General features: G+C 40.3%; 1 protein-coding gene across 3 annotated transcripts in view; it reads left to right on the top strand.

Annotated features, from left to right (window-relative positions):
• The window catches only part of vps8 (VPS8 subunit of CORVET complex), a 681,049-nt gene extending 666,338 nt beyond the window's left edge, over window positions 1-14,711 (top strand). For all 3 annotated transcript variants that reach the window (XM_069934259.1, XM_069934258.1, XM_069934264.1), the window contains one exon: window positions 14,412-14,711. In XM_069934259.1, coding sequence (XP_069790360.1) covers window positions 14,412-14,552 — 141 coding nt within the window. In that variant the 3' untranslated portion in view covers window positions 14,553-14,711. The remainder of the gene's footprint in view (window positions 1-14,411) is intronic.
• The last annotated feature ends 1,068 nt before the right edge of the window (window positions 14,712-15,779 follow it).

Raw genomic sequence — 15,779 nt, 5'->3', positions numbered from 1 at the left:
ATTCCCCTGCGTATCTACAATCTTCAAAAAGATATCTTGCATAAACTTTTGATCCTCTTCATTAGGTGCATATATATTGAGCAAATTCCAGAGTTCTGAATATATCTGACACTTTATCATTACATACCTCCCTGCTGGATCTATTATTTCCTCCTCTCTTTTGATTGGTACATTTTTATTGATTAATATAGCTACTCCTCTGGCTTTTGAATTATATGATGCTGCCGTTACGTGCCCACCCAGTCTCTCCTTAATTTCTTGTGTTCCACTTCAGTTAGATGCGTTTCCTGCACAAATACTATATTATTTTTTTCTTTTTTCAGTAAATATAATAACCTCTTCCTTTTGATTTGGTTATGTATTCTGTTGATATTTATAGTCATATAGTTCAACATGGCCATTTCATACTTTGTTTACATCTAGTTTCTGCTTCCTCACCACCACCTTTCCCCTTTTCCCCATTTCCATTTCTCAATTTTCTTTTTTTGAAAGCACTGTATGACAACACTTCTAAAACAAAATATTTCAACCATTCCCACATCTAAAATTCCCTTAACCCCATGTGTTCCACCCCCCCTCCCCCACCGAGTTTCCCCTTGTCAGGCAACCACAACTCCCCTCTCCATTCAGACTGCAAACCCGTTCGCAAGTGTCAACTGATTTCGCACTGACTTTTATTCTATTCCACCCAACCCCCGTCCAGAAAAGACTTTTATCTTCACATTACAACAAAGTGCCCCCTCATTTCTCCTCTTTTTCTTTGTTTTATTTATTATTTATCAATGTATTTATTTTTAACCCCCTTTTTTTCTCCCTTCTCCCTCACTTCCCTTTTCTTCCCTCCTTTAGTTCTTTCTTATACATTATTTTTACTTCTTTATATGTAGTTTGTTGTCGTTCTTTGTTCTTGTTACATCTCTTCATCTCTTTCTGTTTTGCAGGCATTCTGCAAATTCTTGTGCTTTCTCCGAATCCAAGAACAGTCTGTTTTGCTGCCCCGGGATAACTATTTTAAGCACCACTGGATATCTTAACATAAATTCATAGCCTTTCTTCCATAGGATCAATTTTGCTGTGTTAAACTCCTTCCTCTTCTTCAGGAGCTCAAAACTTAAGTCTGGGTAGAAAATTTTTTTTTTAACCTTTGTATTCCAGTGGTTTTTTTTGTCTTCTCTCACTTTATTCATTGGCTTCTCCAATATATTTTCTTTTGTCATGTATCTCAGGAATTTTACTAAAACGGATCTTGGTTTTTGTTGTGACTGTGGTTTCGGGGCTAATGTTCTGTGTGCCCTTTCTATTTCCATTCCTTCCTACACTTCTGGCATTCCCAGGACTTTTGGGATCCATTCTTTTATAAATTCTTTCATATTTTTGCCTTCTTCATCTTCCTTAGGCCCACCATCTTTATAATGTTTCGCCTACTATAGTTTTCCATTATATCCATCTTCTGAGCTAACAACTCCTGTGTTTCTTTAACTTTTTTATCACTTTCTTCCAATTTTCTTTTTAAGTCGTTCACTTCCATATCTACAGCATTCTTCCACATTTTCTAATCTTTTCCCTGTTATGACCAGCTCTATTCTACTCACTTTTTCTTCTGTACTTTTCATTTTTCTTTTTATTTCACTAAATTCTAGTGTCAGCCATTCTTTTAATGCTTTCATTTGTTCTTGAAAAATGTTTTTATCTATGTACTGTCCATTCATTTTACCTCCTATTCCTCTGTGCAGAGCTTGGTGTTCTTCTTCTGTGTCTGCTCTTGGGTTTGTGTTTTCTATTTCTCTTCCTTGTATCTGTGTCTCTTCTGACTTTCTTGTTGAGCTGATTGTCTCAGTTTGTTGGGTTTTTTTTCCATGGTGTCTTGATGTTGGTCCTCTTCTTCTGGGCTGGTTATCTATTGTGTCTCTAGTTTCCTTTTTTCTTTCTCATCCCTCCCGTTCCCATTGTTTTCTTTATCTTCCAGCTGGGAGCCCTGCTGTCAGGTCTCTCTCAGCTGTTCATGCTGTGGAGTTTCACTCCACAGCTGGCCCCCCCCCCCCCCCCTCTCGTTGGTGTTGTCCTTGTCATGCGCAGTTGCTCACTCCTGTTTGGCTCTGTGAGCCATTTTTGCAGTCTTGCGGTTAGTGGGTCTTGGCCCTGCGGGGTCTCCACTAATCTCGGGGAGTGGGCTTCTCTTTCCACGGCGGGTCCCTGCTTTTTTGTGCAGGTAAGGCCTTCACCTTTCTCTTCCGTTGTCTTTCTTTCTTCTTTTCTTCCCGTTGTTTTTGGCTTTTCTTTCTTAGGTGCCATTTTCTCCACACCTTTATTTTTTATTTGTGTGATTTGTGTGTCTGGGGCTTTGCTTTTTCTTCACTTTTTTCCTTCTTTTCTAGAGAGGGCTGGTATCCTCCTACCTGCCACTACTCCATCACATGACTCCTCATGTCCTTGGAGTAGAGGCAGGTTTGGATTGACTTCATTCAGGCTGGGTTCCAATGTCATTAGAAGTCACTTGGTGCAGAGGGGATAATCCTTCCCTTGCAAGAAAAAATGTTGAAAGGTTCTCACAGAGGAAAAAAAAAAATCAGAAGGCAAAGACTTCAGTGGAAAATTGATGTTCCTGGTGTTTTCATCAACGCCTGATGGCCTAGGGATTAAGAAGGGCAGAATTAATCTTTCATCATCCACGTCGAAAGGTTGTTCATTACTTCAAGGCAAGCCAAAGAAAAAATTAATTGCACCATCACAAGTGATAACGTCAAACTTTCAAGGAAACCTAGAACAGTTATAGCACAGGAGGATGCAGTATACAAAAGTGATGGAGAAACTCAGCAGGTCACACAACATTTATATGAAATAAAAGGTAGTTAATGTTTTGGGCCTGATGATTTCCCAATCAAGGGCTCAGGCCCGAAATGTTGACTACCCTTCACTTCCCATGGTTCCTGCATGACCTGATGAGTTTCTCCAGCACTTTTGCATATGGTATTCGATCCCAGTGTCTCCAGATTTTCTTGTTTAACAACGGGAAGAGGAAATACATCCTATTCTGTCCATAACAGCTTTCTACAGAATATCTCACTTATTCTACCCTCTTTCCCTTCCAACCCCATTATCCTTGCCATACATTTATCCAGCTCCCTCTTTCTGCACACAACAGAACAGAACACCTTAACAAGCTGAGCATTCCACCCTTACACTAGCGGATAAGGCCTTTCCTTGTGCTGGAATTAGATTCAGAATATACTGTCTTCAGCACGTGCCACAAAATTCATTGTTATGCGATAGCATTATTGTTCATCACAGGTACAAAAAATGGCTTTAAATTACATTTCCATAAATACACTATTTTAAAAAATTAATAAATTAGAGCAAAAGGAAGAAAAGTTGTTGTCTGTGGGTCATTGTCCATTCAGAAATCTGATGGTAGAGGGGAAGAAGCTGTTTTTGTACCATTGGGTGTGCGTCTCAGGCTCCTGTGCCTCCTTCCTGATGTTAGTAGTGAGAAGAAGGTGTGGCCTGGATGGAGAGGCTGCTTTCTTGAGACACCACCTCTTGTAGATGTCCTTAATGGAGTGAAGACTGATGCTTATGACAATGCAGGCCCAGTTCACAACTTTCTGTAGGCTTTTCCTGTCCTGTGCATTGGTACCTCCATACCAAACAGCAACCAATCAGAATGCTCTCCACAATACCCTTGTAGAAATTGTTATCCTTTCATTTTATACTTGTGATATTTAGTCCTCCAACAACAGGAACAGCCTCTGCGATCTATGTTCAGGACCATCATCAGTTATTCCACTTGTGCCTTTTCTCAGCCTTATCTAAAAAAAAATCCACTGTCAATGTGTCCTGCCACTTTCAATGACTCATGCATCCATATGCCAGGTCTCCCTGTTTATGCACCCCTCTTTGTTCCATATTTCCTCTCCGCATTCATTCTAACAAATACATTATGTCACATTTCTCGGTTTCACACTTCATCCATCATGCATCTACCCGTTTCACCAGCCCTTTGAATAATGCTGCAATTTACTGCTCTCCTCATAATTCACAGTACTGTTGAGTGGGGTATTGTGAAGATTTCCCCATCAATTCATCAACAGACGAGTCCGTCATCAAATGCCACATGCAATTACCTTGTTCCTTTGTGAACCAAGCGTACAGTTATGTAACAAAGCTCATCTCCTGCTCAAGACCACGATTCCAGCTCATTTTTGCAGGCTTTTTACAGCTGCATTCCCATTGGTTAGTTCAAACAATGCCATTGATTAATTTTACACACATGCACATTTTTCCCCATCTTTCTCTCAAGTCAAGTACTGCTAATGAACCTTTATGATCCCCCCTTCAATTCTACTTATTCAAATATCTAGCCCTTTCCGAGGGGCTTGACACTGATCATAGACTTCATTTGACTAGTAACTGTCTGCCAGTCCGTTAAATGAAGCAGCGTTCAGTTGCTGGCAGTACCACGCAGACATCTAATCACATACAAGGCCATTCTAATTATTCCAATCATTACTATTCTCTGTAATAGAGATGTTCCAAGTGAACCTAATCACTCCATAGGGTAATATTTAAGTATTAATTCACCTTCTATCTAATATGACCTGTCAATTCCTTAATGTCCTCTGAGCTACCAAGCATGTAGGTACAACAATCAGAACACAAATTCCTTCATTTTCTGCAAAGATCCAATCAAAACCCGTCACATTCTGCAGAACAGTTTTCCTGATGACCACTGTTTTGGCACTAATCTTGTCTCGAACCTCAGCAATGTGATTTTCTGACTGCTCTAATACCTTGTTCATCATTAAGATTTATTTTTAATCACTCTGGCTATTGCATACAGCATTGTTCTCTTCTGTCTTATACTCGACATTAGAGAATTCTCAGACAAGGATGAAACGTGACCAATACCAGGCACAATATCGCCCATTTAGAATATGGAAAACATTACAGCACAGGGCCTTCAGCCCATGGTGTGCAAGCCTATGTAAATCTACTCCACGACAAGCTAATTCTTTCCTACCTCACATTCATAACCCTTTATTTTTCTTGCATCCATGTGCCAATCTAAAAATCTTTTGAATGTCCCTATTGTACCAGACTCCACCACTCCCCCCCAACAGTGCATTCCAACCACCCTCTGTAAAAATAAAAACCTTATCTCTGACATCTCTCCTAAACTTTCTTCCACTCACCTTAAAGAGATGTCCTCTGGTATTTGCTATTTTTGACCTGGGAAAAAGATGCTGACTGTCCACCTTATTTAAGCATCTCAATCTTGTATACCACTATGAAGTCACCTCTCATCCTTCAACGTTCCAAAGAGAAAAGCCCTAGTTCTGTCATTCTTGCTTCTTCGAATACCATGTTCTCCAATCCAGGCAACATCTTGCACCCTCTCTGAACCATCTACATCCTTCCTGTAATATTACCAAAACTGGTCTGATCACAGTTTTGTAGAGCTGCCACATTACCTCAGAGTTCTTGGACTCATTTCCCCAGACTACAGACCAATACATCACCTGCCTTTCTTTATCCCCCTATTAAATTGGGTGGAATCCTGAGAGATCTATGGACCTGGACCCAAGATCCATCTGTCTCTCCACACTTGAGAATCCTGCCATTAACCACATACTCCGCCTTCACATTTGACCTTCCAAAGTGCATCACTTCACATTTATCCAGAGTGAACACCACTTCCCACTTCTCCAACCAACTCTGCATCCTGTCTATAACCTGTTGTTAGGTACAGCAGCCTTCTATTATCCATTACGCCTCTAATCTTTGTATTATCTGCAAACTTGCCTATCCACTCCTCCATGTCTTCGTTATTTACAAAAATCACAAAGAGCTGGGTCCCAGAACAGATCCCTGTGGAATATCGCTGGTCACTGACCTCCAAGCAGGATGTGTTCCATCTGCTTTTACCCTCTGCTTTCTACAGGCAAGCCAAGACCAAATCCAATGAGCCAAGCTTCCTTGCATCCCATAGAACATTACAGCACAGAAACAAGCCCTTTGGCCCTTCTAGTCAGTGGCAAACTATTATTTCCAAATCCCACTGACCTGCACCCAGTCCAAATCCCTTCATAACCCTCCCATCGATGTATCTGTCCCAATCTTTCATAAATGTTAAAATTGAGCCCACATTCACCATTTCAGCTGGCAACTCATTCCACATTCCAACTACTCTGTGTGAAGAGATTCCCATGAATGTTCCTTTAAAACTTTTCCCCTTTCGCCCTGAGCCAACGCCGTCTAATTTGAATCTTACTTAACTCGGTGGCAAAACCCTGCTTGCATTTACTGTCTATACCCCTCATGATCTTGTATACCTCTATCAAATCTTCTCTCATTCTTCTACACTCTAGAAAATAAAGTCCTAATCGGTTTAATCTTTCTCTGTAACTCAGTTCCTCAAGTCCTGACAACATCCTAGTAAATCATCTCTGCACTCTTTCAATCTTATTGATATCCTTCCTGTAGTTAGGTGACCAAAACTGCACACAATACTCCAAATTTGGCCTCACCAATGTCTTGTACAAATTTACCATAACATCCCAACTCCTTTTCCTTTTTCAATCTTTTTATTATTATTATAATTTATAAACACATACAGTTCAAAGAGATATTAAAAAAATACATAGTAAGTAATGAATTAATACAGAGATATTAAACAATAATATTACAGAATAAAAATATATCATAAAAAAAAATTTTTGATCAGTTTAGGGTGTGAACTATCTCTAAAAAAAAAGATATAATTAATAACAATATATGAAAAAAGAGAAAAAAAAACCCAAAAAAGAAAAAACAAATCTGAATTTAAAAAAAACTTTAAAAAAAACTTAAAAAAAAAAACAAAAAAACCTACAGATATAGCTAAACCACGCCGATCACTCCGATCTCATCTTACAGCCCAATTATCATACATAATCATAGAAAGAAAACAGAGCCAGATCAACTCACCACAAATGAAAATATTGAATAAATGGTCTCCAGGTTAACTCAAACTTAGAAGGGGATTCATAGACAGAGTTTCTAATTTTCTCTAAATTTAAACATAGTATGGTTTGGGTAAACCATTGGAAAACAGTGGGAGGATTTACCTCTTTCCAATTTAATAGTATAGATCTTCTAGCCATTAGTGTAAGAAAAGCAATCATACGATCCGCAGGAAGAGATAAATAAGTCAAATCTATCATAGGTAATCCAAAAATTGCAGTAATGGGATGTGGTCGTAAATCAATATTCAATAAATCAATTTATTCTTGGATAACTCTTTCATGTCATTTGAACAATTATCCATGAAATATGATTTACCTCGATCTCAGTTCTTTCGATATTTGCAGATTAGGAGTTTCTTAGTTTCGACTTTACCCTCTTTTCCCAATCGGGAGACTACGACTGTTTTAGAGGATATACTATATTCAAAATTCCCTCCAAAAGGTGTGATATCTAAATTATATAATATAATTACAAAAATAAATTCTGGGACTTTTGAAAAGTTTAAAAACGATTGGGAAAGAGAACTCAACCTTCATATTTCTAATGAAAATTGGAATAAAATTCTGCGACTGGTAAACTCTTCTTCTCTATGTGCAAAACATTCACTAATACAGTTTAAAGTTGTTCATAGAGCTCATATGTCTAAAGATAAACTCCATCGCTTTTATTCTCATATCGATCCTATATGTGATAAATGTCAATTGGAAATAGCTTCCCTTACACATATGTTTTGGTCCTGTCCCTCTTTACAGAATTATTGGAAGGAAATTTTTTCCATTACATCCCAACTCCTATCGTTGTGCATTGATTTATGAAGGCCAATGCTCTCTTTACAACCTGATCTGCCCGTGATGCCACTTTCAGGGAATTAAATATCTGTATTCCCAGATTCCTTTGTTCTACCACACTCCTCAATGCTCTACCATTTACTGTGCATGTCCTACCTTAGTTTGTCCTTCCAAAATATAACACCTCACACTTGTCTTCATTAAATTCCATCTGCCATTTTGCAGCCCATATTTCCACAATCATGCCTCTTGACTTTCTGAATGAGCCTACCATGGGGGAACCTTGACAAACACCTTGCCAAAATGCATATATACCACATATGCCTTCATCAATTTCTTTTGTCACCTTCGTGAAAAATTAAGTTAGGCTCATGAGGCACAACCTACCTCTCACAAAGTCATGCTAGCTATAGCTCTGAAGAATCTTCTCCAGTCGTTTGCCCACCACTGACATAAGAGGCACTGATCTATAATTCCCAGCATTCTGTTTTTTTTGCCTTAAACAAGGGACTTTTATTTGCCATTCTTCAATCCTCCAGCACCTCTCCTGTGGCCAAGGAGAGCACAAAGCTCATTACCCATACCCCAGCAATCTTTTTCCTCACTTCCTGTAGTAACTGGGGTATATCCTGTCCGGACCCAGGACTTAACTATCTAGATATTTTTAACAAGATCTAGCACTTCCTCTTTCTTAACCTCAACATGTTCCAGCCCATTAGCCTGTTTTACACAGACCTCACATTCACCAAGGTCCCTCTCCTGTGTAAACATTGAAGCTAAGCATTCATTCAGCATCTTCCCTACCTCATCTGTCTCCAGACAAATGTTTTCCCCTTTATCCCTAATCAGTTCTGTTCTTCCTCGTCATTCTTCTGTTCTCACGTACGTGTAGAACGCCTTGGGGTTTTATTAATCCTACTTGCCAAGGTCTTCTCATGCCCTCTTCTACTAAGTCCTTTATTAAGCTCCTTCCTGGCTACCATATAATTCTGACATCCTTCCTGCCTTTTGCTTCCTAAACCTTGTGTATCTTTCCATTTGCCTAGCTCTTATCAACCATGGCTCATTTACCCTACCAGCTTTCCCCTGCATCTTTGGGATATCCTATCCAGGATTGTGGAACCCAATCATCCTCCACATTTCTGCTGTGCTTTTCCCTGAGACCATCTGTTCCCTTTTTACTCTCCTATAAATTCCTGCTTCATCCCATAGTTAAGTTGAAGTCTCCCAATGACAACCACTCTGTTATTTTTACACCTTTCCATATAACATGACCTCGTCCAATAGACAATAGGTGCAGGACTGGGCCATTTGACCCTTTGAGCCAGCCCCACCAGTCACTGTGGTCAGGGCTAATTTTGCACAATCAGTACCCTGTTCCTGCCTTCTCCCCCTATTCCTTGACTGTTACATTTAAGAGCTCTATCTCACTATTTCTTGAAAGCATCCAAAGAGTTGGCCTCCACAGCCTTCTGAGGCAGAGCATTCCAGATCCACAACTCTGGGTGAAAAGGTTTTTCCTCAACCCCATTCTAAATGGCCTACCCCTCCAGTTTGAAAGTAACCATGCATGCACCTTACATCCACAGACAACCTGCATATCATTATGGGAAATATACCTTAACTAATTTTGATAAACATCTCAATGTCCTCGGACCATGACCCGTCACTTGTTTTATCATGAACCAATCATCTCTTCTTGCCCTGTTTTAGTTCTGGTCACATTCCTATTACTTATTTCCTGACCAAGCACAATGAGGCTTGTGACCTTCCAACTCTTGAGGTGATAGCGATAACCAGGGGCACTGTTCCCGCTAAGCTGTGCGTGCGCCCACACGTTTTGCAACCAGTGCACAAAAGAAATTAATGTGCGCACAACATGTTAGTTACCCAAAAACCTTAACGACGTTACTTTGTAGAATGCAATTATACTTGTATTATGTTAAAACATGCCAATGCAGCTTTAATAGCCATGAGAGATAGGCTGTGCCAAAATTATCTTGAAATAATTTTAAGTTTATGCTTGCATTCAGTGCGCACATACTTTTGTCACAGGAAAAACATTTGCACCACATGAGATTTTTGCACACACTGACTACTGAACCTTCAAGGGGACATTGTCTATGGGTACGTGTAAGCATCCCAACAACTGGAGATATTATTTTCATTAGTGTAATTGGAGACCATAAACAAAAATAAGTTGGCATGTAATTCACAAACCTTCATCATCCCATTAACAATATTATTCTCATTTTTAGTTGTCAGAAGTCAGGGCTCATTTCACATGGGCTGTGTGGATTCAGACCTTCTTCCCTAGGACTCGGCCTTCCCATTTGGCTCCCAAAGGTTCTTCATGTATTAAATATAAAATACTCAAGCACATTTTAAAGTTTGGAATGAGAGTATTAAATATTGTCACTTGGTCAGCCACCAGGGCAGCCTTGAGATTGATAAACTGGTCAGCTCTCCAGTAATCTACTCAGTTCTCATACCAGCCAGACCAAACTGTTGGAAGGTGCTTGAGTGTTAACCAAAACACTGTCCTTTTCCAGCTGTTGGACAACCGGGAGGATGGCTACCATCAATGCTAGACCAATTGGCCACTGGTCCATAGATAGGGGCAGCTTCCCCAGGGAGGTTACAATCCACGCTTTTAACTTACAGTGATCATTTTTATTGCTTGTCCACATGGGGTGTTTCTTCCAAGTTTCAGCCCCCACCATGCCGAGGGACCAGGTCTCATTTTCAAAAATCAGGAAGCAGTTTATTTTGAGTTAATATGTCCATTCCGAACAGTGATTATTTCTGTAGTCCTCTCCATTACAGTGGCCATCAGTTCATGCCGTCTTTCAAAGCAGGACCTCTGCTCCCCCGCACCCCAGGTGTTTTGTGTTAATTGCAGAGATGGTCAGTTTCAGTACTTTGACATGAGCATGTTAATTTTGCCCATGGCTAACAGACATGCAGCATTCTGATTACCTCACTTGGAGATATATTCCGTCAAATCGAAATTCTTTCATTTTATTGTCATGTAATTAAACATATATTACTTGAAATTGCCTTTAGATTGCCATAAGACACACAAAAATTTGCCATCAGCAGAAAATTCCCAGCACTCCTTATAATCAGAGGTCGAGAAGCAAAAGAGTCCCTTCAGAGTCACTGAGTGCCCATGGTTTCATCTCCAGTGCTCATGTGGTCTCGGGAACTGCACAAATTTTAGTCCAAACCAGCAGCATCCCAAGCTCCAAATTCAAACCTCCGACATGATCAAGTGACCTTCAGCATCCTTGGCACCCTCTCGCATCCCATTTTCTATACCTGAAACCCCTTCAGTCTTCCGCCAATCTCCAGCCAGTCCCCAGCAAACCACTTATTTCCCTGATCCTCCCATGCAGGCCTTCCCAGGCTGCTTCCATCTCCTGTTCTGTTTGTCCTTTTACTTCCATAACCTTTACACAGAGTCTCTGACTTTCACCACCAATCACCATTACCGATAGTGTCTGAACTCCGTCTATTGGATGTAATTTATAAATGCCTTAGAGCCGCATCATCACCTCTCATTTTCAGGACTCAGCTATAAATCTCCTGACATTCATTTCTTGTCTCAGTCCCTGGTCATCTGCATTTTGTATTTTACCTTTTGTTGCAAAGTCTTCAGGGAAAAGGGGGTTGCTAAGAGAACCAGGGCTTCCCAATTCCCTTTCTCATTCGATTCATTGGAAGAGGTATTGAGGGGGTGTGGCAAGAGAGAAGATGTGCAGTTCCACCTTTCCCCAGTTAGACTTATAAATACCCAATTTTAATAGTTGTAAAGTGGTTAAAAATAGAATTTACAGACTTTGGAATAGTGGAGGATTAAAATGGCTACAAACGTGAAGAAATCAAAAACTCAGTTACAAAAGAAAATACCTTATAAGGGTATTGAAAATTTGAGGCCTACCTACCAGGTTGAAGCCATGGAGTCACTGACTGGAGCTCCCAAGCCTCAAAGGACCCCTGCTCGGCTGAGTATTACACCGGCGCCGATCGTGTATCCGCAAGATGGCACCGGTTTTGTGATGAGCTCAGCCGGCCCTAACTCACACCCGCTTGAGCCCGGGCACACGGGCGGATTGGCCGAGCGGAGACAGACACATGAGCCTGTAGAAGTGCCTGATTGTCTAGGGGTGCGTAGTGTAGCATTGGAGGACGCACCTGCGCAGTCGACGACTCTTCCGGCCATGCGAGGTGCATCACGAGTTCGGGAATTATTAGAGAAGGTGGGCGCACCCGAAAGACGGCGGGCTGATGAGGTCAGTGCACTGTCGATGGGTATCCAGATCCGCAGTCACACTGGAAGAGGAATCATCGTGTCAGAAGAGGAAGAGAGCCCAGTGCTATTGGAACCAACATAGGAAGAATATATGGGGGCTGGGACCAGAGAAGGTAGGCCTCAAGGGGAAGTGATGGAATCTGGACTGGATTCTGTGTTTACAATATTGGAAGGGATTGCTCATCAAATGGAAAATATGTCAAAGCAGATGTCTACACAGATAAATCAAGGGTTTATGGAAGTGAAAATGAAAATGAACAGTATGTGTGAAGACATGACTTCTATGAAGAAAGAAATGACTGTAGTTAAAAGTGATGTTAGTAGATGCATAAAAACAGTGAACACTGTACAGGATAATTTTTTTTAAATTGAAGAAGCCTTTTTTGAATGTAAGAACCAAGTGGATCATAATAGACAAAAAATTGAAAAAGTGGAGGATTCTTTCGTGGATTGGGGGATTCAGAAGAAGGAATTATTGAAGAAGATTGACTAATTAGAGAAAGTCGAAGAAATAATGTGAAATTGGTAGGTCTTCCAGAGATATGGAAGGTTGAGATCCTTTTTTTTTTAAGAAATGGATTCTTGAGGTACTGGTTAATGAATTTTTTTCTGGATGGTTTGGAGCTAGACCAGGCACATAGAGCACAGAGGAAAAAAGTTTCCAGGTCAACCATCACAAGCAGTTTTGATTCATTGTTTGAAATATCAGGACAGAGAAATGATATTACGACTTGCGATGCAGAAGACGCGGCAAAATCAGACTCCAATGATGGTTCAAAATAACAGTGTTTTTCTATGCTGATCTAAGTCAAGAAATTATTAGAAGGCGCCAAGAATTTAATTCCGCTGAAGAAGTATTGAGGCGAAAGGGTTATAAATTTGCTTTTCGTTACCCGGCTGCATTGAAAGTTTTTTATGGGAATTTTCAATCTCAATTTTTTGAAAATGATCACAATGGATTATTTTTTGCTAATTCATTGCCAGATTTGTGAGGAAGTGGACGGTCACCATCATTGTCCCCTAAAAGGAGGGTAAATGGAAATGGGAAGATGTATCCTCTCCCAGTTCTCTTCATCAGTGATCCTGGTTTTCCCTCTATTCTGAATTTTTCATCTTTATGCTCCAATTCTTTTTTTGTTTTGTCCATTTTAGTTTTTCGCAGACTGCCTGCAGTTGATCTTCTAAATATCTTTTCTTGAGTTGTTTCTCATTCATTTCTTTCATAGTTTGACTTGGATCATTAAAATTAACAATTACCAGAGTTGCTTTTGTCATCCTTCATCAGAACTATCTGTGCCCCCTCCCCCCGGTCTTTTCCATTGTCTCTTTGCCTCCCTTCCTCCTGTTCCCAACAACTACACTTCCTTCTTCCTACCTTTCTTAGACCTCTTCCCACCCTCCTGCCTGTTTCCACCTCCTCCCCATCCCCCTCCCCCACCTTATTATTCAAGCATCGCCTGATTGTCGACACTCCCGAGGTGGGCTCAGGACTGAAATGTCGACTGCCTTTTACTTTCTATGGATGGTACATAACCTGCTGAGATTCTCCAGCATTTTACTCACACTCTTTTCATATCTTCTAAGGACTATTGGCTCTTGCAGGTATCATATTCTTTTCACCACGTCTCCAGTTTGAGCTTTCTCCACTCCCCTAACAGGGGATGCGTGAGAATTCTCGATTTGGGGAATTCAGCCACACACCACCTGATGCTGTTGGGATGACAGAGACTTTTCTACCCTTTATTATCACACTGAGGGCACTGAAGAGCCTTCCTTACCTATGAGCCACTGCAGGAGTCTGTTTCAGTGCTTATCTTGTGGTAGGTACATGGAACTGAGAAAAATGGAGGGTTATATTTTTGTGACATTCTAGGCAGTTGTTAGAGTAGGCACAACACATGGGCTGAAGGGCCGGTACTGCACTGTACTAACCTTCAGTGTCCCTTATAATTCCAAACTTTCATTCAGCATTGGGTCTCTCTGTCCAAGAAAGGGAATGGTGAAATCTTATTACAGTAAAATATTATAACAGCTATCGAGCACCTATGGGGATTGGTATATAGCAGATAAGTGTATTTTCTGGTTGCTTAAGATTGTCTGTTGCATGACTGGTGAACTAATAGCGAGACATGCCAATTTTAAATCTGCATTTTTTAGCTTTTTATTTTCTGTATTTTTTTGCCATTTGCTTGAATTCCAGATAACAGTTTTACTGTATTTACTTTTGGAATTTTTTTGAAATGTATTGGTAATAACTTAATAGGCTGTCTAATAATTATAAATGTGCTTTTCTTTGTTTCATGCAGCTTTCAATTCTCACGGAACTCTCTCGCAATCGAAGCAGTGACAAGCATGGTTTACTCCGTCCCGGCTCAGTGGCAAATAGTGTATTCCAAAATGAGAACTTCCAATTGAGGTTGTCACCTCCTCCAGTCACTGAAGATTAGTGTTACAGAAATTGGTCGCATGATCAAAATGGATGAGAAGTTCTGAAAACCTCTGCATCAAGATTTAATGCTACGGCTAAAAATATCAGTCGTTCCTACATAACCTTTCAGAACTTGCATATATAACATTGTTGCTGTTAATAAAATATGTTATATGTGGCTGTGCTGTTGAGTGTTTTTGGAAGGATTGAAATAATACATTGTACAATTTCCCATTGGACAGAATGAGCAAATTCATAGATTTCTTAATCATTTTGTTGGATGGGGTAGGGAATTGTGTACAAAAGATTTCCCCCATTTTCTAGTTCATGATTATGGCACATTTCCACACATCATTTCTCTATGACCTTGAACAAATCACCACGTGCCTGAACCTAGAAAGTGAATAGTCCTTAATCAAGTAGTGCTGGGAAATCTTTTCTCAAAAAAAAACAATCCAAATCAGAAATGGATCACAAACAAGGAAGTAAAAATGGATAAATGACTAAATTGGTCACTCTACCTGTTGAGGTTAATAGCAGCACCTCTCTCTGTAAACCATCCCATTCTAGAACAGAGCTAATTGAGAACCACCAGTCCTCAGCTGACTGGAACACAGAAAGAGCAAAGCGACGACTCCAGTATGAGCTGAAATCCGGCATGAGGTATACGTCAGCTACGTGTAAATCCCACTCCACGCATCTCCTCTGTTCTCACCATCAGGTCTGCCAGTACAGCCATGACTTTTTTGGAAGAGGGAACCTTGATGTACTTTATGTCTGGTGCTCAGATTCACCTCAGATCAGGCTGAAATGTAAAGAGACAAAAGGGGTTGCAGTTGTTGGAATCTGGAGCAAAACGCCTACTGCAAGAGGAGCCCACCAGGTCAGGAAGCATCTCTGTTGACAAAGGGATGCTCGATGTATTGGGTGCAGACCCTAGTGGCTGCCTCACCCACTGAGCTCCTCCAGCAGTTTGTTTTTTTAGGCTGACCATTTGAATAGGATTGCCAATTATGTGTGAAAACCAGAATGCTTGTGATACATAAATCTTGTAATATTTTTGATTGCATATGAACATGTTTAATATTATATATATATATATATATATATATATATATATATATATAGTGGCAGCACCGTGTGTGTATTGGTTAGTACAGTGCTATTTCAATGCCAGCAACGTGGGTTCAAATCTGCCGCTGTTAGTAAGGAGACTATTTTCTCCCCATGTCTGCATGGGTTTTCT

This window comes from Narcine bancroftii, chromosome 4 (assembly GCF_036971445.1).
Source record: "Narcine bancroftii isolate sNarBan1 chromosome 4, sNarBan1.hap1, whole genome shotgun sequence".
Classification (NCBI taxonomy): domain Eukaryota; kingdom Metazoa; phylum Chordata; class Chondrichthyes; order Torpediniformes; family Narcinidae; genus Narcine; species Narcine bancroftii.
Note: the sequence above shows the minus strand (reverse complement) of the source record. Positions and strands in the feature narration are given on the sequence as shown.